At 48.1% G+C, this 24,922-nt stretch overlaps 1 protein-coding gene across 1 annotated transcript in view; it reads right to left on the bottom strand.

Annotated features, from left to right (window-relative positions):
* Positions 1-24,922, bottom strand: part of LOC311231702 (creatine kinase, testis isozyme) — a gene marked incomplete at both ends in the record, with an annotated part of 150,908 nt that overhangs the window by 7,883 nt on the left and 118,103 nt on the right. Inside the window, one exon of the mRNA XM_084318330.1 lies at positions 19,756-19,945. Coding sequence (XP_084174456.1) covers positions 19,756-19,945 — 190 coding nt within the window. The remainder of the gene's footprint in view (positions 1-19,755; positions 19,946-24,922) is intronic.

Here is a 24,922-nt window from a genome sequence, read left to right as displayed (position 1 = left end):
AGCGAGGGGGATAGCTGGAGACAATGATTTCCCCCACGGAGTTGTAAGCTCCAGAGGAATTGAAGAATAGTCGGATACTCCTGCGGTCACTGAAGAAAAGGGGTTCTCGTACGGATCCAGTCCTTGTAATACAAGTGCCCGATGGCAGTGATGGTAGCTAGCTAGCTTCGTTTGCATTAGAAGCTAGCCCGATGATGGTCTTCAGGGGTAGTTAGATCCAAACGCCGATGGTCTTAACTATGCGCTTCTCCACGTTACTTCGCTTACACAAGTTACTATAATACACCAATAATGGTTCTACAATATTAGGGTCGTATCTAAGTAGCTACTAGCTATCCGTAACGATACACCGCGGTAGGCTTCCACTGCTCACATGGCGAGCGAATAATACTATGATTCAAACGGAAGCTTAAAGGTATATAGCTTATATATATAAATAATATACAAGTTATACAAAATAATAAACGTAGATTCTCAGTGTTAATCTGGCCCTTCAGAACAAATATTGTTACCTTTTGTACTCTGGTTGTGCATTTGATTATTGAAGGGCTTTGACAAACAGCAGCTTCCCCTGCTAAATAGCAGTTTATCCTGCTTATGGTATAACCCACGTTCATGCACTGTTCTAGCCCCTTTCGTGACTGTGATGCACGCCAACATGGTTTGGCAGAGTGAATCCACAGTCCCTTGCTCCCCAATAGCAAACCAACCTAGATTTACCATGAAGAACTGGTCCTTCCCAAACCGTTCGTTATACAAGTATCACAGAGAAATTTGTATTCACAGTTGCACAAGGGTTTCGGACAGAGAAACGTAATGGTTTGAAAGCTCGGCGTTGCTAATAAACATTTTAAATAATTTTTATAAACGTCCAGCAATCACAGCGCTCCCTATCAGTCCCTGTTAGTCTGAAGCTATAGGCCCCTTACAATAAACAGGAGATGCGCTCAGGTGTTTGGGCATGTGATCAATCAAACTTTTCGGTACCGAAAGGGGCTAGACTGAGGCTATTGACAAAAAAAAAATATGGATGTGGACAGTCTTATTGACGAGGTGTCACCATTTATGTTAAAAGAGAAACAAATAGCAGTCTTAAAAGCCTTGGCAGACGGCAAACATGTCTTTGCCATTTTGCAGACTGGCTATGGCAAAAGTGCGTCCTTTGGCCTTTTCGGAAAATTAATGGACAAGGTAAGAACATTTATTATTATTATTATTTTTTTTATCTACTTTTTCTCCCATTTTCTATTTTTCTCCCATCCCAATTTCGTATCGTCCAATTCTACCCTCCTTTGTCTCAAACGCTGTTAGGCCATGCCTCCCACAAGCCGGCTGCAATGTGGACGAAGCCTTACATCACATGTCCCCTCCGGTACTCGAGGAAGCAGCCGTCGCATCTTTTCACCTGCACAGCGCAATCTCTCAGCGTCGGGGGTCTGCGTGGGAGGGACACGCCGCCCCCGTCGCTTCCTGATTCTGCTGCGCAGGCGCACCAACCGACCTGTAGGAGTCGCTGTCCACAACGTCCGATCCCCACCCATCAGCTTCCCACCCCCTAATACTGCCAATTGTATTAGTATGAACGACCAGCCAAGCTGATAGCAATGCGGAGAGCTGGGCTCGAACCCAGCGTCTCCTGCATTGGTGGCGAGCGCCTTGCCCACTACACCACCTAGCCGCCCATTTATTATTATCATTAAAATGTAATTTACAGCCAGCCATGTATTTTCATGTTAATTGCTTCCCCCCGTGTAATGACCATGTAGTTCAGCATAACAGAACATGAGGTGAGGAGGACCTTTAAGAAAGTGAATACCAGGAAGGCAGCAGGACCGGACGGTATCCCCGGCCGTGTCCTAAAAGTCTGTGCCGACCAATTGGCCCCGGTATTCACTGACATAATTGGTGGACTTCTTCAGACAGGTGTGGATGACAGCCTGTTCTAAGGACAGGTTAAATATTATTATTATTATTATTATTATTATTATTATTATTATTATTATTATTATTATTATTATTATTATTATTATTATTATTATTATTATTTAACCTGTCCTTAGAACAGGCTGTCATCCCCACCTGTCTGAAGAAGTCCACCATTATCCCTGTACCCAAAAAATCTGCGCCCGCTTGCCTCAACGACTACCGCCCTGTAGCTCTCACCTACATAGCCATGAAGTGCTTTGAGAAGCTTGTGAAGGGCTACATCTGTTCCTCCCTCCCCATCAACCTGGACCCCCTGCAATTTGCATATCGCCCCAACAGGTCCACGGAGGACGCCATAGCCCAGGCATGTGCTGCACACAGCAGCATCACACCTGGACAAGAGGCAGGGGAACTATGTGAGAAATTGAGAATTGACTACAGCTCAGCATTCAATACCATAGTCCCCTCCAAACTCATAGCCAAGCTCAGGGACCTGGGCTTGAACTATGACCTCTGCCAGTGGGTCTTGGACTTCCTGACGGGTAGACCCCAGGTGGTGAGAGCAGGCAACTGCACCTCCTCATCCATCACCCTCAACATAGGGGCCCCCCAGGGCTGTGTTCTGAGTCCCCTCCTCTACTCGCTGTACACACACGACTGTGTGGCACAGCGGAACAACAACACAATCATCAAATTTGCTGACGACACAGTAGTGGTGGGCCTGATCTCTGCAAACGATGAGAGGGCCTACCTGGAAGAGATAGGAATCTGGCGCTGTGGTGTCAGGAGAACTGCCTCTCCCTGAACGTCAGCAAAACAAAAGAGATGATTGTGGACTTTAGGAGGTCGGGGTCAGGGACTACAGCCCCCTCAGCATCGACAGGGCACCGGTTGAGAGAGTGAACAGTTTCAAGTACCTAGGAGTCCACATATCCGAGGACTTGACATGGACCACACACATTGACAGTGTAATCAAGAAGGCAAGGCAACGCCTCTACTTCCTTTGGCGCCTAAGGAAGTTCAAAGTGAGTCAGAAGATCCTTAAGAACTTCTACTCATGCACAATAGAGAGCATCCTGACTGGCAATATCACCTCCTGGTTTGGGAATAGCACCGCACAAGACTGTAGCAGACTACAGAGAGTGGCCCGTTCAGCCGAACGCACAGGTGGGCTTCCCACTCTCCAAGACATTTACAACAAGCGTTGCATGGGTAAGGCTAAGAGAATAATCAAAGACTCTAGCCACCCAAACAACTGCCTCTTTGAACTGCTGCGGTCAGGCAAGCGATACCGGAGTCTCATGGCAAGCACAGAGAGACTCCGAAGGAGCTTCTATCCCCAGTCCATCAGGATGCTCAACGACAATAACACTATGTAACAAACCATCAAATACACTCACAGCACACGCATCCACACGCACACACTCACTTTAAATAAACAACTAACTGTAGCACCCACTTTAGACACTTTAACACACTTTATATTTATATTTATTGGTAAAAATGTGCACTACAACTCATACAGTACCTCATTGCACCTTACCCTAAGTTGTACCTCATCCCATTCTGCATTGTACTTTATATTGTATTGTAACTCAGTTACAATTTTTTTTCTACTCTGTATTGTATATTGTATATATGTATATTGAACACTTTTGTTTTGAACACTTTTATTTACACTTGTTACGTACTTTTGACTTCTATTTTTTACTTATCTATTTAATTTTTATCTAGCACACTCTCAGGAGCAGAACAGGAACAAGCATTTCATATAAAAGTATTCTGTATTTTTGTATGACAACTAATAGAGAAACTTGAACTTGAAACTAGTTAGCTTTTAGCCTTACAATTACTAAACTTTCAAGTTACATCTATGAAACTAGAATTGAGTAAAGTAAACTAAACATTTGTGTCAGCTCCATTATTAAAAAGGTGTTACCACATTAGCATTACTAATGCAGTACCTGCATTACTTTCTTTCATAGGTGAATCCTGGGAAAAAACTGGTTGTGCTGGTTGTGAGCCCCCTGAAGGCTTTAATGATAGACCAGGTCAACATTTGGAGGTCCAAAGGTGTGTCTGCGGCTGCAGTCATGAAAGACATGGACAGTGACACAGTGAGAAGTATGTTTGCCATTAAAGTTTTAATAATAGGCACATAACCGTAGTTGTTGTGAAGGGCCAGATTAAACTGAGAATATCCCTTTATTGTTTGATATACTTTGTATATTATTTATATATATACACGGAATATCCCTTTACCTGCGTTCAGACCAGAGTAATATTCGCTCTCCTATTGGACAGCGCCCCCAGGCGCCAGCGCGCAAGCCCCCAACGGCAAGTTCAAAGACAACTGCAGGCATGTCGGAACATGCCCGGAGTCAGCGTAGTAATACGAGACAAGGACTGAGGTTGGGACTAGATATTCACTTAAGTATAAATACTGCGGCAGGTGCGAACAGTAGCTGTTCAACGTTCATCAAGTTCGGTAAAACAGTGAAGTGAGCAACCTTGCGTCTAAGCAGAGCATTGAGAACCGCGTGCGAATAGAATGATAAAAGTGTCAGAGTTTAATGAAGTAACGTTGAGTTCGACTTAATCTAATGTGAAGTAAATAGTCGATCATTTATTGTATATCGTGCGGCCACAGTTCTTTCGTATGTAGCATTACCCATCGGTTCGTCGTGTCTTTAGCTAGTGTACTCAACCAGGCTGTGTGGCCTAAATACGTCGCCCACACCCGAGGAGTCCTAGGCGGAGAACCGTTGGACATGTACACAGGAGAATCGGCGTCGGCGATTGCAGAACCATTCCTGGTTGGATTATATTGATTTGGGACGTGACCACCGGAGAAGAGCATCGTTGATTTCCACTATCGTTTGGGATTCAACCTCGTGAGGATTACAACTCGGGCCTGCCTCGTGGACGGGGCTGGCTAGCTGTCATCAATGCTGTCGGGCATTTGGATTACAATTATTGCTTTCGCTGCTGATCAAGGGAGTTTACAAGGACCGACTCCTGTACCTGGAGTCTCTTTATTCCTCATTGAATCAGACGGAGTACCCGAACATTCCTCTACCCTCCAGGCCTTACACCCCGGAGGGAACCCATTGTCTCCAGTCGGTACCAGTGTTGCCCTATATAATTGCTACTATACAACAGGTGGCGTCAACTTAGACCCATCGTAGGATTCCTGTTATTCTTAGTGACTCATGCTCTTGACTGACTTTACGTATATTCTTCGCCATACAAGCGAAGAATTCTAATTCTCATTCTGTAACCTAACGTTGCCTAATAATAATAAATTACCCTCAAATACTATTTCTGTGTCAATGCCGTGTTCTTGTGGGTGTTCACCATCTATATTTGATGTACTCTCTGGCCAGTAATTAAAGTACATAACTAGCAGTGGTTTAATCTATCACAATCTTTAATACAGTCAGGGTTTTGTAACCCCTCAGTTACAATTGGTCCTTCGAGCCGGAGGGTATCAGTGTAATATTTAATATAATATTAATATTAACATGGCCAGTGGTGAACACTCCCCAAGCGGCTCCCCTAAGCTAGAACGCCCGCAGCGCAAACGTCAGCTACCTCCATATCTGGAGGAATTCGCTTTCGTTCTACCCCCTAGCTTATCTAAACGGACGTTAAATACGGATAAAGCGGATAGTCTAAGCATGTCCAATCCTATCGACTTGGCGACCCTGCCAGTAGAGACCCCAGTGGGTTCAAACGAAACTGACTCAGCTCACGGGGGGGACCAGGTGGGACATGACATGACTATACCTCCAGACAGCGTCACCGGGATAAACCCCAGAGCGCTCCAGGATAAAGAACGCGCTCCAGGGATAGAACCCGACACACAACCAAGAGAAGAGAACCGCGCCCAGGAGATAGACCTCGGAGCGCACCAGGAGAACAGATCTCCAACAAGCCCTGTCAGCACCCCGATCACCTCCGTCAGTGTCATCCCCCAGCGAGGCGGACCAGAGACTGGCGCAAGCCTTGATCGCCACACTGACAGCCTCCACCGAAAGAGACCGACTTCAGGGTGAACGCGACCGGCTTCAAGCAAAGACGCTTAGTGAGCGCGAACACTCTGCCACGGAAAGAGAGCGCCTCCACGCGCAACTCCAAGCGCAAGCCCTTAGTGAGCGCGAACACTCTGCCGTGGAACGAGAGCGCCTCCGGGCGCAACAGTTAAGTGAGCGCGAACACTCTGCCATGGAACGAGAGCGCCTCCAGGCTCAACAGATGAGCGAGCGCGAACAACGAGAGTGCCTCCAGGCGCAACAATTAAGCGAGCACGAACACTCTGCAGCGGAACGAGAGCGCCTTCACGCGCAACTCCAAGCGCAAGCCCTTAGTGAGCGCGAACACTCTGCAACTGAACGAGAGCGCCTCCAGGCGCAACAAAGGAGTGAGGACGACCGCATAAGACTGGAGGAGAGACGCCTTCAGACGGAAGAGAACATCGAACGAGAACGCGCCAATGCACAGCGCGAAGCAGAGCGCGACCGGCTGCAGGCGCAGATGATAGAACAATTGATCGCCAGGGCGACACCCCCTCTCTCCGCACGGAGCTCCCGGAGATCATCACGAAAAGGGTCTAGGGCACCTTCCCCTACCCGACAAAGCGACCCGGGACCCGGCCAACAGGAGGAACCTGTCTACGTCTCCGACCCCCCTCCCCGACCGGTCCATACGAGACCCAGCCAACGGGAAGAACCGGCCTACGTCGCCGAGAGACTGACTAGAAGACTCCAGGACCTAGAAGAGGAAGAGGAAGACGAGGAATGTCAAGCCCACCAGCAAGAACGTACTCTGGACCAGGAGGCCCAGTACAGCCCCGACTTCAGCCCCGAGTCACTGCACTACAAACCCCCGACCCAACTCACGGGTGAGTTTGACGTACAATCAGCACCGAGGAACAGCACCTGGGGACCCGGCCTCTGGTACCCACCAAGTACTAACCCACGACCACACGTACGGGGAGACTCGCCCAGGAGGCCTCTTCCCCTACGCTCACCAATGTACCAGCCATCCATGGCATCGTACCTTGGCACACCGACGTTCCCAGACTTTACGCGCGAGGATAGAGCACAGTACACGGAATTACGCATGTGTTTGGAGACTATGATGTCCGATGTCCCCGACGAGTCGTACAAATATGCCATCCTCCTCAAGCATCTCAAGGTGCCCAGAGCGCATAACATAGCGCTGGCATATTCCAACTCAAGCACCCCATACTCCGCGGCTCTAGTGGCCCTCGACCAGCGTTATGGACGCATATGGGATTACGTGATCCAAGAAATACGGGATATCGACCGCCTCCCCCCAGCCAAAGACAATAGAGCACTGGATGACCTCTCTATCAAGGTACAATCCCTAGTAGGGATGCTGGGGTCCCAAAAAGAGAAGGGGAGATACGAACTGTATGCAAATTCTAATGTGGAGCGAATACTGGAGAAGCTCCCTCCAGCCCGCCAAGAGCGTTTTCGGCGGCAGAGAGACCACCGTGATCCCAACGGCCCCGAGCCATCCCTCCTAGACCTGGCCGCTTTCCTCGCAAGGGAAGTTAGCAGCCTACGACTGGACACATTCGTGTGGAGTGGATCTAGCCCAAGAGATGGACCTCGGAGATCCAACGATAACCGCCGGTCAGTGACCGTTATGCACCAGGCCGAGTCAGTGCCGCAGCACAAGAACCATAGCACCCCCCAGTCCAAGGGGAAGTGGAAGATTGTATGCCAGTACTGTGAAAAGGAACATTGGCTGTCTCAATGTGACACTTTCAAGAAGCTGACCGTTGACGAGGTGAGTCAGTGGATCAAAGCCAACTGCCGCTGCTTCCGCTGCGCGCGCAGCCATATGGCAGCTGAGTGCCGCTTAAAGAAAAGATGCAGCAAGTGCGACGGCGCCCACTTGGAGGTCCTACACGACAGCAACAAGAAGAAACCCGTACCCCCAAGCAGCTCGAGAGTGAACGTCATGTACATAGACCCTGCGAAGAGCGGGAGCTCCCGAGTGCTCTTGAAGGTGGTACGAGTGATCTTAAGCTACGAGAACAAGGTCATGGACACTTACGCCGTCCTAGACGATGGGTCAGAAAAGACTCTCCTCCTCGCATCCGCCGCAGCCCGGCTGGGTCTGCGGGGGAGCGAAGAAACAATGACAATCCGTACCATTAGAAGAGACCTGAAGACCATAAAGGGTGAAAATGTCTCCTTTACAATAGCAGCGGTCGGGCAGCCCGAGAAGCAGTATAGCATCACTAACGCCTTCACCAGCCACGACATAGGCCTGTCACAGTACACCTACCCCATCCCAAAGCTGATGGAAAAATACGTGCACCTACGTCAACTACCTATACCGCTCATCGACGACGCCACCCCGACCCTGCTCATAGGATCCGACCACGCACACCTCATCGTCCCAACGGACCGGGTCCACATCGGGCCCAGAGGCTGTCCAGCAGCGGTCGAGACCCGCCTGGGTTGGACACTACAAGGCCCCCTCTCCGGGTCTTCCAACCGACCGACAGCCACTCGCTGTCTCTACTCGAGGATAAACGAAGAAGACACCACCCTCTTACAGCACGTCGAGAGGCTATGGACATTAGACGCGATGCCCTTTAAGAATGAAAAGAAACTCGTTCGCTCAAAGGAAGACACTTATGCCATAACCCTCCTCGAGCAGAGGACAAAGAGAGTCGAGGTCAATGGAGTGATGAGATACGCAACTCCACTCTTGAGGCGAGAGGGTATGCCCACCCTCCACGCCTCAAAAGAAGCGACAGAGCGATATCTACTGAACACCGAGCGGCGTCTAGCCAAAGACCCCACTCAAGCCACTGTGTACCGCGCTGAGATCGACAAGCTGATCACAGCGGGACACATAAAGAAAATTGACATTCAAGAGGCCGACCAGATGATCGAATCTTGGTACGTGCCCCACCACAAGGTCCACCACAACGGCAAGGATCGCATTGTATTCAACTGCAGCTACCAGATCGGACTACAGAATCTGAATAAAGAACTCTTGCCCGGCCCAACACTCGGCCCCTCTCTCCTCGGCGTACTACTACGTTTCCGCCAAGACAAGGTGGCCATCAGCGGTGACATCAAAGGGATGTTCCTGCAGGTGCGACTAGTGGAGGAGGACAAGCCCTTGCTGCGGTTCCTATGGAGAGAGAGGATCAAAGATGAGCAACCATCCATCTACCAATGGGAGGTCCTCCCCTTCGGAACCACATGCAGCCCATGCTGTGCTACGTTCGCACTGCAAAAACATGTGACAGAAGACCCTGAAGCTGACGAGGAGGTCAGACAAAGTGTAGAGAGGAGTTTCTACGTGGACAACTGTCTGCAAAGCGTCTCGACGCCAGAAGAAGCCGAAGCCCTCCTACTCAAGCTCCGCGCCTCACTGATCAAAGGCGGCTTTGATCTCCGGCAGTGGGCCAGCAGTGACCCTCAAGTACTTCGCAGCCTCTCCCCAGAGACAAAGGCAGCAAGCAGCGAGACCTGGATGGCGACCACCCCAGGTGAAGCACAGGAAATGACATTGGGCCTAGTCTGGCGCTTCAAAACAGACTCGCTCCATTACAAATACACACCCCTGACCACGGAGCAGGGAAGGTCGACCCCTCTACCGACCACCAGACGGAGCGTATACAGAACACTCGCAAGTCAATACGACCCGCTGGGGTGTATCCTACCTTACACCACTCGGGCGAAAATGATTGTACGAGAGCTGTGGGACAAGGAACAGGGCTGGGACGACCCCATACCCGACCACCTAGCTCCCACCTGGAGAGAGTGGGAGAGAGAACTCAACTCGCTCCAAAATGTGAACATACGCCGAAGCTACTTCCCACCCACAGTGCGGCTGGAGACGTGCCAGATGGACCTGCACGTCTTCAGCGACGCCTCAGAAGTGGCCTACGGTTCGGTGGCTTACTTGCGGGCCCGAGAGGAGGGAGGAGAAATACACACAGCCTTCATCCTGGCTCGCTCAAGGATAGCCCCCCGCAAGCAACAATCGATCCCGCGTCTAGAGCTCTGCGCAGCTCTGGTAGGCGCGCAACTCGCCACGTTAATCCAACGTGAACTCACCATCCCGGTGCAAAGAACAATCTTGTGGTCAGACTCCATGACCGTACTCACATGGATCCAGTCCGATTATTGTAGATACAAGGTCTTCGTGGGAGTCAGAATCACAGAGATTCAAGACCTAGTAGGATCAGCGTGCTGGAGGTACGTGGACACGAAACGGAACCCAGCAGATGTCATCGCACGGGGGATGTCCCTAGATGACCTCACACGTCACAATATCTACAGTGACGGTCCTGAGTTCCTCAAGCGACCAGAGTAAGAGTGGCCTACCCCCACCCCTCGGGAGGCTAGTCAAGAGGAGGCAGAGATCAAGAAATCTATGTTCTGTGGGTTGACGCACACCCCAGTCCCCACTGACCCTAACATAGACGACTGCCTCACCTTTGAGAGTGCGCAGCTAAAGACATTCCTGTGGCACCACCCTGAGGTTCCCCCCACTACCGACATTAACGCATCGAACTATGAAGAGGCAGAACTCCTTCTGCTACAGCGAGCCCAAAGAGACTCGTTCCCCGACGAGCTAGACTGCCTGCAGGGAACAAAGCCAATCCCGTCAGACAGCAGACTGCTCCACTTGGCCCCCGAGCGCGACACCCATGGCCTCATCAGGGTGGGTGGTCGTCTGAGACGGGCCCCGGACTTAACGGATGACGTCAAGTTTCCTATAGTCCTCAACAGCCGATACAAGGTCACTGAGCTCATCATAAAGAAATACGACGAGGATGTGCACCACGCTGGGGCAGAGAGAGTCTTCGCTGAGATCCGACGTCGCTATTGGATACTGCAAGGAAGAGAAGCAGTACGACGCTTCCAGCGGACCTGTCTAGACTGTCGCAAGTGGCGAGCACAGCCCAGTATACCCATGATGGCAGACCTGCCTCCCTGTCGCCTCCGACTCGGCGATAAGCCCTTTCACTCCACGGGCGTGGACTGCTTCGGCCCGCTCTACGTGAAGAAAGGAAGAGGGACGGAGAAGAGGTGGGGCATTGTATTCAAGTGCATGACCACCCGAGCAATACACATAGAACTCCTTCCGACCATGAGTATGGACTCATTCCTCATGGCCTTCCGGAGATTCACAGCGCGAAGAGGAAAACCGTCTACGTTGTTGTCTGATCACGGGACAAACTTCAAAGGCGGAGAAAGAGAGCTGAGAGAGAGCTTCCAAGCCATGGGTCCAGAACTCAAGACCCACCTCGCTCCTTCTCAGATTGACTTCCAGTTTAACCCCCCGAACGCCCCTCACTTCGGGGGAACCTGGGAAAGAGAAGTACGTTCCATAAAGACAGCTCTGTACGCCGTGCCTGGGGCCCAGACCGTGGCTGAAGAAGTCCTCACGACAGTCCTCACGGAGATCGAGGGAGTATTGAACTCAAAGCCCCTCGGTTACGTCTCAAGTGATGTAGCAGATGTCGACCCAGTCACCCCCAACACTCTCTTGATGGGGCGGCTGGACCCCGCGCTTCCACAGACGGTGTACAGACCCGAAGAAGCGAACGGCCGAAGAATGTGGAGGTACAGTCAAGTATTGGCTGACAAGTTTTGGAACAGTTTCCTCCTCCACTACCTACCGTCTCTCCAAACCCGCCAGAAATGGGTAAAAGATAGAGACAACTTACAAGTGGGCACAGTCGTTATGATCATAGACCAGTCACTACCCCGAGCTATGTGGCCGGCCGGCCGCGTAAGCAAAGTGATCACTGGTGCCGACGGAAAGGTCAGAGCGGCAGAAGTTATTGTCCAGGGGCGGACCTACACCCGACCCGTGGCGAGGCTGATAGAGTTGCCGAGGCTCCCTGACTCCCCTGATGACGATCATGACCCACTGACTTTGTAGATTGCCCTACTCCCCACAACAGACATTGAGCAGTTGACTGGACTATTAATCTGTCTTCCTTTAACTAATTAGGTGCAGACTAATTAGGAGGGGCTGTTGTGAAGGGCCAGATTAAACTGAGAATATCCCTTTATTGTTTGATATACTTTGTATATTATTTATATATATACACGGAATATCCCTTTACCTGCGTTCAGACCAGAGTAATATTTGCTCTCCTATTGGACAGCGCCCCCAGGCGCCAGCGCGCAAGCCCCCAACGGCAAGTTCAAAGACAACTGCAGGCATGTCGGAACATGCCCGGAGTCAGCGTAGTAATACGAGACAAGGACTGAGGTTGGGACTAGATATTCACTTAAGTATAAATACTGCGGCAGGTGCGAACAGTAGCTGTTCAACGTTCATCAAGTTCGGTAAAACAGTGAAGTGAGCAACCTTGCGTCTAAGCAGAGCATTGAGAACCGCGTGCGAATAGAATGATAAGTGTCAGAGTTTAATGAAGTAACATTGAGTTCGACTTAATCTAATGTGAAGTAAATAGTCGATCATTTATTGTATATCGTGCGGCCACAGTTCTTTCGTATGTAGCATTACCCATCGGTTCATCGTGTCTTTAGCTAGTGTACTCAACCAGGCTGTGTGGCCTATATACGTCGCCCACACCCGAGGAGTCCTAGGCGGAGAACCGTTGGACATGTACACAGGAGAATCGGCGTCGGCGATTGCAGAACCATTCCTGGTTGGATTATATTGATTTGGGACGTGACCACCGGAGAAGAGCATCGTTGATTTCCACTATCGTTTGGGATTCAACCTCGTGAGGATTACAACTCGGGCCTGCCTCGTGGACAGGGCTGGCTAGCTGTCATCAATGCTGTCGGGCATTTGGATTACAATTATTGCTTTCGCTGCTGATCAAGGGAGTTTACAAGGACCGACTCCTGTACCTGGAGTCTCTTTATTCCTCATTGAATCAGACAGAGTACCCGAACATTCCTCTACCCTCCAGGCCTTACACCCCGGAGGGAACCCATTGTCTCCAGTCGGTACCAGTGTTGCCCTATATAATTGCTACTATACAACAGGTGGCGTCAACTTAGACCCATCGTAGGATTCCTGTTATTCTTAGTGGCCTAATAATAATAAATTACCCTCAAATACTATTTCTGTGTCAATGCCGTGTTCTTGTGGGTGTTCACCATCTATATTTGATGTACTGTCTGGCCAGTAATTAAAGTACATAACTAGCAGTGGTTTAATCTATCACAATCTTTAATACAGTCAGGGTTTTGTAACCCCTCAGTTACAGTAGTATATACATATACAATAACACTGATGACATGTGTGATGATGTTGATGTGCAGGCAGCGCCTGTGCTGCAAACTGTATGCACAGGCCAATATGCTGGCACGAAAATGTTATATGTGTACAGACAATGTAAAAATAAGCCTGTTCAGAGCCTACTGTACTCCATTTTATACTGCACACCTATGGTGTAATTATAGCACACAAAAAATAAAAAATAACTGCTATAATGATGCATTTAGGATCCTCCTTAAGCTCCTAAGACGGACTAGTGCAAGCCATTTGTTAGTGACTACAAAGGTTGTTGAAGTTAGAGGTTCTATGTAGGATTGTTAGTAACTGTCTAACTGCATATATAACTGTTTCCACTAGAGGGCGCTCTAGGCGGAGCCACTCCTGATACCACCAGGTGGCGAGTATAAATAGAGATGTCTCCTCCCCCTCTACCTCTCTCCCCCACCTACCTCTCACGGAGAGGAGGACTCATGTGCTGCTGAATTACCATGTGAATGAATAAACCACATCGTTTAAAGGCTAAAGATAGAAACCATGCCTCTTGACCACATTATTGTCGCCCCATAGCCAGATTCTGTCAACAAAGGTCCCCACCTTCCATGCTCTGCTGAGGAACTTGATGTTTAATTTTATGTGTCGTTTATTAGAGTCAAAAAACAAGATAATAGGTGCCATTAGTGATGTAAAACAAAGGGAGGGGTTGGGGGGGGGAAACACTGTACAACTGTACACGCAAAACTGTACATTGGGATATTGACAACCATACTAGGTAATTTACATTGGAGGGGGTTGGGGGGGGGGAACACTGTACAAACCAGCAAAACTGTACATTGGGGGGGGGGGGACACTGTACAAACAAAGCAAAACTGTACATTGGAATATTGACAACCATACTAGGTAAATTACTGTACATTGGAGGGGGTTGGGTTAGGACATTTACAGGGGCCAGTTTCGAATTGCAGTCTCCCGTAGGTGTTCCTTGAGAGTGGTTTTGAAAGTGGGTAGTGATTCACATTCCTTTACAGCTTTGGGTAGGGCGTTCCACATTGATGTGGCATAATTGCGAAACGTGTTTAGTCCCTTGTTTGAGCCGAATCTGGGTTTAACATGATTTGTGGAGCTCCCTCTGGTATTCACTGACCTTTGGGAAGTATTTTGACATGTACATGGGTACCTTGGTCGTGTAGTGTATCTTGTAGACCAGGCCCATTGCAAGTTGCTGTACTCTGTCGTCTACTCTAAGCCATCCTAGGTTGTCAAAGTGGGCAGGGGTGAGGTGGGTTCTAGGAGTAAGGTGTTAGATCCTGATCAATCGGCCAGTATCACGTCTTCATCTGTTTGGCTTGTGTAATCATCTCCCCATCTGCGTTGTGTACTTTTAATGGTCCTGACGTCTCATACACTGGCTGATACAATCCTTATCTCTCCCCGTTAGTGCGATCCGCAAACCATAATAATCCTCCACCTTCGTAAGAATTCGACACTTTGACACAGCGTAATACCTTTCTTGGAAGAGCGTTGTTTATTCAATAAACAGAACCTCATAATCAGATGTTATCAAATTGTATCGTCCTTGCTATCGTCCTTCTGCTATTCAGTCCAATGGTGGTCAGGCCTGGTCGTTAGCCAAGACCATCCTCGTGGTAGCCGAAGCTAATAATGATGTGGCATCCTTCCTCCCCCCCCCCCCCCTCTCCGTGATGAGAGGAGAGAGTCTCTAGTCAGATTGTAGTCTGCCCTTAGCCGCTCTTGGTCTGGCTTACACCCGGAACCACTGTCCGCTTTATAGGATCTTCGTCATAGCAACGATAGCCCGCCCCTGTTCTGGTTGTCATGCGACGTGCTGTCATGACAACTGCTAATAACCTTTCACACATTTCATTTCAAACATTTCATTACTGTCAAAACCTCCATCGCGCTCTGCCTCTGTGTCTCCTGTGCTGCTCCGTTATCTTTGTGTCCTGGATCGGAATTCAAAACATTCTGCTCTGCTAACGCGGCCTGTGCCTGTGAAACCGCTGGTTCACCACCGTCTATATCATCCCGTGATGATAATGATATTACCCTCTTAAAGCGTCTCTTTATATCAGTTTGTAAACCAAATATACATTGAAAAACCACAGATTTCCCTCAATCCCCCCTTGATTCTTATCACCCCTTCAGAATCATAAATCATTATTTGGTTTTTTAATTAATTATCCCAAAAATAGACTGTGGTTGAAGCAAACCAACCTCATCTCTTGTGCACAAGAAATTAAGGCGGCCCGCGGTCAACCCAGTGATCTTGCTTACTGATGTCCGTTTGCGCCCCCCTTCGTGCACAAAGAGAACCCAAACAGACCACCAAAACCAACAACATCCAACGACTCATAACAATTAGGGCCCCTCTGTCTGCTCCCAATAATTCTATCCTGTTGTTTTACTGTTTTCCCTCTTATCTACCTTCTATATATATATATATATATCCTTCTATACATATATCTTATATATGAATCCTCCATTTATATCTCATACTCCTATCAATTATTATCAATGAACACAGGACTTCTCGCTGTTGTCTCGTCTCTCGATCTCCTAATTGACTCTGAAAGGAAGTCCCTGTTTTGTCCATGATTCATTCAATACACCCGCCCATGCTCTGTTGTTTCAAAACGCCTCGAAACAGCATCTCCGCAGGAAAGCCCCCTCCGATGTCGCCTCGTTCTCCCCTGGGCAACACCGACTGCAACCGCTGGACTCCGCCCCGTTGGCCGTCTCCGCACCGTTGGCCGTTTCCGCCCCGTCGGTCATCTTGGTTGAGGCTCGTCTCCACCGCCGTCGGCCCTCTCCAGACTCTGAAAGCAGAAACACCACGCCAGCAGTTTTCTGTACACTTGACCTGTGTTTTCTATTAGTCTACCATGGCTTTTGGGCCTGCAGCTCGTTCCATGGAGTTATCTCCCGTTCTCTATATATTTTTCCTCTGCAAGCCCCTGCCATGGCCACGCCCTTTCAGACTGTTGGGCGGTGTGAGTGTCCTACAGCCCATGGCGCTTTTTGTTCTCTATTAGTCTCCCACCTTCTCAACACCCATATCTGTCCTACAGGGCTGTTCCCTGTTTGTTGTCTTCCGGCGTGACACCCGCAGCTAACCGATTCCCACTTCCGTCGCCCTAACTCTTCGTCCCACGAGTGACCCCCAGCGCGCACCAGTTTTTTCTGGTGACTGTATCTTCTCAAAACTCTTGGCTATTTATTAGGTGTGAGAAGGCCCCACTGGAGATCGAACTCCCTCTTATTTCATAATTAAACCTATTTAATTAACTGCACCTCATCTCTCTGTGCAATTCTTATTTAACCCATTCAATAACTAAACTATTTAATTAACCTGTATATCTATTATTATTATTATTATTATTATGATAATAACATACAACAGAGCATCGCTCTAACATACAACAGAGCAGTCCGTCGCTCTCTCCTAAACGGGGCAGTTTCGTCGCCCTGGAGCTGTCCCGTTGCTCTACCCTACACGGGGCTGTTTCCGTCGCCCTGGAGCTGTCCCGTCGCTCTATCCTACACAGGGCTGTTTCCGTCGCCCTGGAGCTGTCCCGTCGCTCTATACTACACAGGGCTGTTTCCGTCGCCCTGGAGCTGTCCCGTCACTCTATACTACACAGGGCTGTTTCCGTCGCCCTGGAGCTGTCCCGTCGCTCTATTCTACACAGGGCTGTTTCCGTCGCCCTGGAGCTGTCCCGTCGCTCTATTCTACATGGAGCAGTCCGTTGCTCTGGAGCGGTCCGTTGCTCTATTCTACACTTTGAGTTCCTTTACAAAGTTCTCACATACACCACCGTGTATACACACAAGCAGTTGGTAATTTGAAAAAAAAACTAGTATTACTATAAAAATAGCACCCTTTTTGTACTGTCTGGAGTCACTCCCCCACCCCGCCACTAGATGGTCGTAGAGACCTATATCTAAAAATTCCTCTATGGGTAATGGAAACTCCCCAGCACTACCCCCCTCCGCCACTAGGTGGCGACCTACTCCTCCTCTATTTGCCTGTATTATCCCACTGCCCCCCCCTAGATGGTGGCCAAACTCAGTCTAGAGGATTTTAGCTGACATGTCACTCTTGTTCCTGTTCTTATCTCCTCGTGGCTCTGCTGCCATTTTGTCTGCTCAATTTTGTTGACATTTCCTCTCATCTTATCTCGCCCATCCTCCTCGTGGCCCTTTGCGGCCATCTTGTCTCTGTGCCTTTTTTTTTTTCACTGTCCCTTTAATGCCTTAAACATTCTCTCGCTACCGACCACACCCGTAACGTTTGTTCACTGCTCCCTTCACGTCACAGTCCCGCTTCCCGCTTTCTGTGTTTTGAACAGTAATCAACTAAATATGATGTTGCCCCTTTAATTCACTGAACATCTCCCCTTTGCCTCCCTTCTCATCTCCTACACAGTGGCTTCTGTGCTCTGTAGATAAAACTCTCGATTTTCAAAACAAAAACCGTGCCGCTCTGCCTGTCCCAAAACACACTATTACAGCTGGCGTTCTCTCTGTGTCAAACTAATTACGTTTACGTTTACGGATGCACTATTGTTCGTTTTTTTATTGGCTTGTGAAGTTGTTGAGAGACTCACTTTATCTTTTCACCGTCAGTTGTTCTGGTCCATGGCGCTGTTTATCTCTCCGGCCTTGCTCGGCTCGCTCGCTGGGTCCATGGCGCTGGCCTTGCTTGGCTCGCTGGCTGGCTTGGCTCGCGTCCATGGCTACCCCTTCACGCCTCGGCACTGCACATAGTCTCTTACTTTCAAGCAACTTCAAAACAAACAATATCCGGGTCACGGCACCAACTGTTAGATCCTGATCAATCGGCCAGTATCACGTCTTCATCTGTTTGGCTTGTGTAATCATCTCCCCATTTGCGTTGTGTACTTTTAATGGTCCTGACGTCTCATACACTGGCTGATATAATCCTTATCTCTCCCCGTTAGTGTGATCCGCAAACCATAATAATCCTCCACCTTCGTAAGAATTCGACACTTTGACACAGCGTAATACCTTTCTTGGAAGAGCGTTGTTTATTCAATAAACAGAACCTCATAATCAGATGTTATCAAATTGTATCGTCCTTGCTATCGTCCTTCTGCTATTCAGTCCAATGGTGGTCAGGCCTGGTCATTAGCCAAGACCATCCTCGTGGTAGCCGAAGCTAATAATGATGTGGCATCCTTCCTCCCCCCCCTCTCCGTGATGAGAGGAGAGAGTCTCTAGTCAGATTGTAGTCTGCCCTTAGCCGCTCTTGGTCTGGCTTACACCCGGAACCACTGTCCGCTTTATAGGATCTTCGTCATAGCAACGATAGCCCGCCCCTCTTCTGGTTGTCATGCGACGTGCTGTCATGACAACTGCTAATAACCTTTCACACATTTTAAACGTTTCATTACTGTCAAAACCTCCATCGCGCTCTGCCTCTGTGTCTCCTGTGCTGCTCCGTTATCTTTGTGTCCTGGATCGGAATTCAAAACATTCTGCTCTGCTAACGCGGCCTGTGCCTGTGAAACCTCTGGTTCACCACCGTCTATATCATCCCGTGATGATAATGATATTACCCTCTTAAAGCGTTTCAGTTTATAAACCAAATATACATCCCTCAAAGGTCAAGCAGTAGTCTGACCAGTTTGTTTTGAGATGTTTGTAATTTCTTTTTTAGCGCCTTTGAGGTGCTTTGGTACCATGAGGTGCAAGCATAGTCGTAGTACCCTTAAATGAGTGCTCCTGCCAGAGTCTTCAGGGTATTCTTGTTTACCAGAGAGGAGATCCGGTACAAGAATCGAGTTCGTTGGTTGACTTTTTTTATTACATTGGATGCCATTTTGTCACAGGAGAGATTAGCCTCTAGGATGGAACCCAGGTAGGTAATTTCATCTTTCCTTGTGACAATATTGTCACCCACTGTAACTGAGAAGCCGTCGGTCTTGCTGAGTTTGTTATTTGAACCGAAGAGAATGGACTCTGTTTTGCCCCTGTGTAATGATAGTTTGTTATCAGCGAGCCATATGCAGATTTTGCCTAGTTCCGAGCTGAGGGTTTTTTCAACCTGTAACTTGTTCTTGTCAGAGACCAGCAGGGCTGAGTCGTCCGCAAACAGGAACAAGTTGCAGTCACAAGCTGACGACATGTAATTTGTATAAATTAGGAACAGTAGCGGTCCTAGTATGCTTCCTTGTGGAACACCACAGCTCACTGTGAGGGGGGGGGGGATAGGGTACCGTTTACCTCCACCATCTGTTCCCTCCCCTCAAGGTAGGATTGCATCCAGCTCACTGATAGACTATCAAAACCAATTGCATTTAGCTTGTCAATCAGAATGGAGTGATTGACAGTGTCGAAGGCCTTTTGTAGGTCCAGCATGACCATGCCGCAGTATTTGCCCGCGTCCATCTCTTGTTTGATGTGGTGTGACTTGTTGTACAGAACTTGTAAGTCGCTTTGGATAAAAGCATCAGCTAAATGACTAAATGTAAATGTTTTACTCATTCCACCGTGTCGTCCGGTGTCTTGCCTTACCCGTATTGTTCATGCGGATTCGCAGTCGCTTCAGGACGTCCTGGAGGCGTGCGTGTTTTGCGAGATGCTGCAGCTTGACTCGAACGCTCGCCCTCAGTCCTGTCCCCACGTCCGCCGGTGAGCTCATAACCCACCCGAGCTGCTGCTTCCAGACGAACGGGTGCCTCATCTTCCCGTAAAGCGCCTCCAGCTGGAGAGCCAATGCGAGAGTTTCCCCAAGTCAAACATGTTTAACCTTTCTCCAAACTGAAAGTATATCTTTTCATACATGAAATATATATTTATACCCATATGTGCTTTTCTGAGAGTATACTTGCAATGCGTTTTTGGTGGTACTTATGCGCGTTCATGTACAGTACTAATTCAAAGCGCATGTTTAGTATGATTCATTAATAATTAAGCCATTAATATGATCTAATGTAATCTAAGTATACTTAAAAAACAACAACCAAACTTAAATTGTACTTCAGTAAACAATAAACAACTTAAAATAGCTTAGCAGCATCCCTACACTTTTGCCCTCATTGAGAAGCAAGGATCTATGAAGACCCCACCTTCTCCCCTAACACTTGTTATGATAGTGAATCATCGTCATTAACTCATTCAGCGCCAGAGGCCTAGAGCATCTTAGTTCTGCACCACCACTCTAAGAGATAGGGCTGCGTGGCGGTGTTTGCAGGGTTATATCTATATTCTATATTATAGCTATGGATACAATACTATGGCTCATTTGACATCAACTATCCATCGTTCAATATGTGAAAAAGAATACATTTGTTTATGTATACGTTTGCGTGTTATATAATATAGTTGGTGAATATAAGTATAGTTTCAGAGTGATCCTGGTTAATTCCATAAAACGGTGCTATGGAGGAATACGTGAATTTGACTAAAAGCGTTGCCGTTGCTCTGGACACTCTACTATTTCCAAATCAAATGTATATAATAGGTATGTTCATGTTTCATCATGAATGCATGAAAGGGGGGGGGGTCGTTTTTTGATGCTTTGATCGTCACCAATGGCAACACTAACGGCACACGTTACACATGGTTGCAACGATCAATGTGAAATCATGGTTGGATCAAAGCAGGATTGATGTAATATAGTCCTTACCTTCACTAGGAGGTACCCAAAAAAGAATATTCCAATTGTCTGATCGTGATTTCCAGTATTGGTGTCCATCGTGTCACCAACATAATCCACCACAACACATGCATCTGGGGCATTGGACGCGTTCCAATGCCATCGAGTGAACCGCTAGAATCGCCTGACCAAGAAAACTGCGCCCGGAGACATTTAAATGTACACAGTGTGTGAAAAAACGGTTTTGAAGGGTGGGCAATACTGCCACCTACCTGGATGCAGCTGGTATTGCACTCTAGCGATCTCAGAGTGATTCCCTATGGTATACTCTGGTTTTCGGGGGTCCTGACGCATGGTGAGATAACCCGACTATCCTTGGGTCTGGCGCTGATCGAGTTAAGACTACAACCCTGTTGTTATCTTTAATAGTGAATCAGTCGTTAACTTATTTAGCGCCAAACCCGAGAAAAGTCGGGTTATCTCGCCAACCGCTAAGCGCCGTTATACTCAGGTTTTTATCCTTTGATATTTTCCTTTGTGTAGATCAGTGGTGCCCAACCAAAATCATTTAATTTAATTTTATTTGGAGGGGAGGACAAAAAACGTTCGAGCAGTCCTGTGGATGGGCAAGCAGTCAGGCAGCCTGAGCCAATCGATACCGTCTACATTCTGTACATTCCGGACAGTGAGCCTCACCCATAGGGATGCAAATTGATGCCTTTGTCTTCATGGAGTGGCAGGAGTGGGGGTCGGGGCCCATCACCTGGCAGGTACAGTATAAAAGTGGCTCTGAGACCAGCCTTGAGTCACTCAAGAAACTGCAAGATGAACGGAGCACCACCAGCAAAGAAGAGGTTCATTCAGAGGATGCTACTTTTCAACAACGCCAGCAAGACCTTGCTGCCGCCGCCAGCGCCAGGACCCTCCGACGAGCTGGCACCGCCAGACAGCAGCGCCAACACCGCCTCCGACAAGCTGCCGCCACCAGACAGCAGCGCCAACGCCGTCAGCTTGGTGCCGACAGCACCGTCGGTGTGCTTGGCAGGACTCTGCGCCGAGCTACCGGAAAGCACCAGCGTCAGCGCCGCAAGCAAGACCACCACCAGCAGAACCGGAGCGGCCAAAAGACCAAAAACATATAATTTCCATGCTTACTTTTTTTGTTTATTTCAATGCAAAATCAGTCTGTCTGATTTTCAAACAAACCGTGTCTGTGCCGAAAAAGGGTCATTTTGAGCGGCATTATACAACGATGCACAAGAAACACCACGCGGATTTTCCTCCAAAAACAGTCCTACGAAGAACAGAACTCCAGCAGATGAAGCCTTCACTAGTGGGACAACAGTCCACTTTTACGAAGCCCAAAACCAAGGCAAAAGCTGCAACAATTGCATCTTATCGTGTCAGTCACGTTCTCACTAAAAAGTTAAAATCCTTCAAAGACGGCGACTGTGTAAAAGAGGCATTGACTGTGGCTGCCGATTCACTCTTCGGTGATTCCAAGTATCACACAGAGATTATGGATGCTGTCAAAGACCTTCAGCTGTCACGTAAAACTGTGACCCGGCGCTGTGAGGAAATGTTCACAAGCAACTCATGAGGGACATTAATACATGTGAGTGTTATTCCCTGCAGTTCGATGAATCGACTGATATGGTAGATGTGGCACAGCTATGTATTTACATTAGAATGGCCTTTGACGACATGAGCGCAAAAGAAGAGCTGCTCACCATTGCCTCTTAACACTTTCGCGGCCACTGGGATGAGTCTAATTAATCTCAAGAGGACCGTGAAATGTAAACAGACGTGGGGCTGTTTGTAGAGCTAAATCTATACTTTATAGTATTGCTATCTGTCCATTCTCATTGTGAATTGAGACCATAAACCGTCCCTTCAAAATGGCTTAAAGAAAAGAAAAAATGTCATCAATACGTTCTCATTTTATAGCGCCGTGAATATAAGCATTATACCGGATTTGGTCTAGTATATTTCCTGGAAGCCGAGATAATGGGCTAAGTAAGGGATAATGTATAGCTACGAGGTCATTGTCGCAAAATAATTGACCGACACAGAGTTTAAAATACAGAGGCGCAGCGCCGACGTCAGTGAAGGTAAATTATTTTGCGACAATGATCGAGTATAGCTATACATTATCCCGCTTATTACATAATAATAATAATAATAATAATAATAATAATAATTCATTTAATTTATATAGCGCTTCTCAATAACCCGAAGTCGCTGACAGTAGTCGGGAGCAGGGGTACAAACAAAGAAATGAAAGCAAAGAAACAAAAACAAAAACAACAAAGAAACAAAAACAAAAGGAACACGAGACCATGGGGGGAACAGGGGAGACAGCCTGATAGCACCAAAATGACTGGAGACAGATATCAATCAGGTTGGAGGGGAGGGGGGGGTTTAGGGGTGGGGGGGGTTGAAGGCAAGGGAGAACAGGTGGGTTTTGAGGCGAGCTTTGAAGGTGGAGAGTGTAGGGGAGTCTCTGATGGACATGGCTAACTTACTAACAAATATACCTAATTCATTGTACACCATCGACAAGACGAGATCAAATGCAAACGCAGTTGTTCTGTGGCTCTGTCAGCCCAAATAAAGTGATTATTATTATCGGCAGTCGGCAGGTCTGTGGTCTGATTGCACTGATGACTGAGTGCAGCTGTGCATATGCTGAGCAGCACTGATAGTGTTGTAGTGGGCTTGATTGCGAACAGCTGCGCACAGCGGTCATTATTGCTTGGCAGAGGTCCGTTATCGTGTGATAACGGACCTCTGACGCGCGCTATTGACCAATCACAAGCAAGCATTTCGGCGATTGTGAAAACGCCATGTAATAATAGCTAATAACGTTAAATCCAATGGCATTTCGGTTATAGATACGCTCCAGTTAAAACTCAAACTGCATATGATCGGCACGATCCTCACGCATGTATGCATGAAAGGGGGGGGGGGGGCGGGGGACGTCGTTTCTGATTATCGATTACCAATAACCGCGTTAGCCTCATTAGCCTCATAGGCCGAACGCCTGGATGGCTATCAAAACAAGGCCCGATCGGGATGTACTTTACGTGAAAAAGATCTTACCGTGGTCCGGTGGGATCCCCCCGAGCATTTCCCTGTTATCGATCGCCATCTGGTAGATCGATATGTCCATTGGCTGATGATAAATCCCCTTATTGCATGGTGAAATCTGCGATGCAAAACGTAATCGAAGCTACATGCTGCACATCTAGAATCCTGCTAACTGAAATCTCCATTGAAAGTAAAAAAAAAAGACCGTTCAGCCACAGGGCACACTGCATTATTGCGATAGCGCCCCTAAGATGATCTGGCCGGTATTGCATCTTCTCTAATTCATAGAGTAGGGTAAATCTGCAGTGCCGCTCGGCGACCTTGAATAGGTTATTAATATAGAATAAAAGCAATAACAACTTGCCACGGATTTATCCGTGCTTCTGTCCACAACGGGTGGAATCGAAACACAGATAAATACGTTGTTCGTCCCCATTGTGTTAAAGGACACACTAAAGGTGAAGACATCTTTCAAACTGCCCCTCCATAAACTCATCTCATAAACTCATCTCTATTACAACCGATGGTGCACCAGCCATGGTTTGCTGTAATAATGGGTTCGTCGGACTATGCAAAAAAAGCGACGCTTTCCCGGACTGTGTGGTAACATTTTAAATATGAAGGAAGTTATGGATATCGCTATGAAGATTGTGTGCTCTGTCAGGGCAAGGAGCCTACAGAGGAGGCTATTTCGTGCACATATGGAGGAGACAGGGGCAGAGCACACAGACCAGCTGCTGCACACAGATGTAAGGTGGCTGAGCAGAGGTACATTTCTGGAGATTCAGCGAGTTGCTGCCTGAAATTAAAGAGTTTCTCAAGCTTGCTAAACATGCTGAATATACACATCTAGAGGACAACAACTGGCTTTTGAATTTGGCATTCATAAACAATGTCACTGGCATGCTGATTAACCTGAAGGCTGCAACGCAGTGACCTATGCAACTTTCCTCATGCCCATTGAATTGAGTGTGTGTGTGTGTTGTCAGTGTG

Source organism: Notolepis coatsorum, assembly GCF_963971535.1.
Source record: "Notolepis coatsorum genome assembly, chromosome: 7".
Classification (NCBI taxonomy): domain Eukaryota; kingdom Metazoa; phylum Chordata; class Actinopteri; order Aulopiformes; family Paralepididae; genus Notolepis; species Notolepis coatsorum.
This window is presented reverse-complemented; position numbering and strand designations above follow the sequence as displayed.